Raw genomic sequence first — 539 nt, forward strand, 5'->3', positions numbered from 1 at the left:
CCTCACTCCACACTCCACGCCACTCAAACCGCCCGCCCGGCCGCCCGCCCGCCTGCCTATATATGACGCACAGGCACAGCTGAGCTCGCACCCGGCCTCCTACCTCATCTCCGTCTCCATGGCCATGGCAGCCTCTCCTCGCATCCTCAGCACCGTCCTCGTCCTCTTCGTGTCGTCCCTTATCTGGTCCGGCCTCCTCCTCCATGCACAATGCGGCAGCTAACCATCTACTCCGCATCTATGTATCTCAAACACCTTTTTCTCATGCATGCATGCGTCTCGTGATTTCAGGGGCTCTTGCGAGGCAGCGGCGGCGGGAGACGGCCGGCGGCGGCTCGCCATGCTGCCGCCGAGAGGGTGGAACTCGTACGACTCCTTCTCCTGGACCATCGACGAGGCCGCCTTCCTCCACAACGCGCAGATCATGGCCGACAAGCTGCTCCCGCACGGATACCAGGTTCGTTGGCTTGGCCTTCCTCCGGTACCAAGTTCATAGTTCATGGTATATATATATGGATCACGCATTTCTCTCTCTCTCT

At 60.3% G+C, this 539-nt stretch overlaps 1 protein-coding gene across 1 annotated transcript in view; it reads left to right on the top strand.

Annotated features, from left to right (window-relative positions):
• The first annotated feature begins 90 nt into the window (after positions 1-90).
• LOC119317834 overlaps positions 91-539 on the top strand; it is a 3,589-nt gene continuing 3,140 nt past the window's right edge. The window contains exons 1-2 of the mRNA XM_037592334.1: positions 91-186; positions 292-457. Of these exons, the coding sequence (XP_037448231.1) occupies positions 119-186; positions 292-457 (234 nt within the window). The 5' untranslated portion in view covers positions 91-118. The remainder of the gene's footprint in view (positions 187-291; positions 458-539) is intronic.

Source organism: Triticum dicoccoides, chromosome 6A (genome assembly GCF_002162155.2).
Source record: "Triticum dicoccoides isolate Atlit2015 ecotype Zavitan chromosome 6A, WEW_v2.0, whole genome shotgun sequence".
NCBI lineage: Eukaryota > Viridiplantae > Streptophyta > Magnoliopsida > Poales > Poaceae > Triticum > Triticum dicoccoides.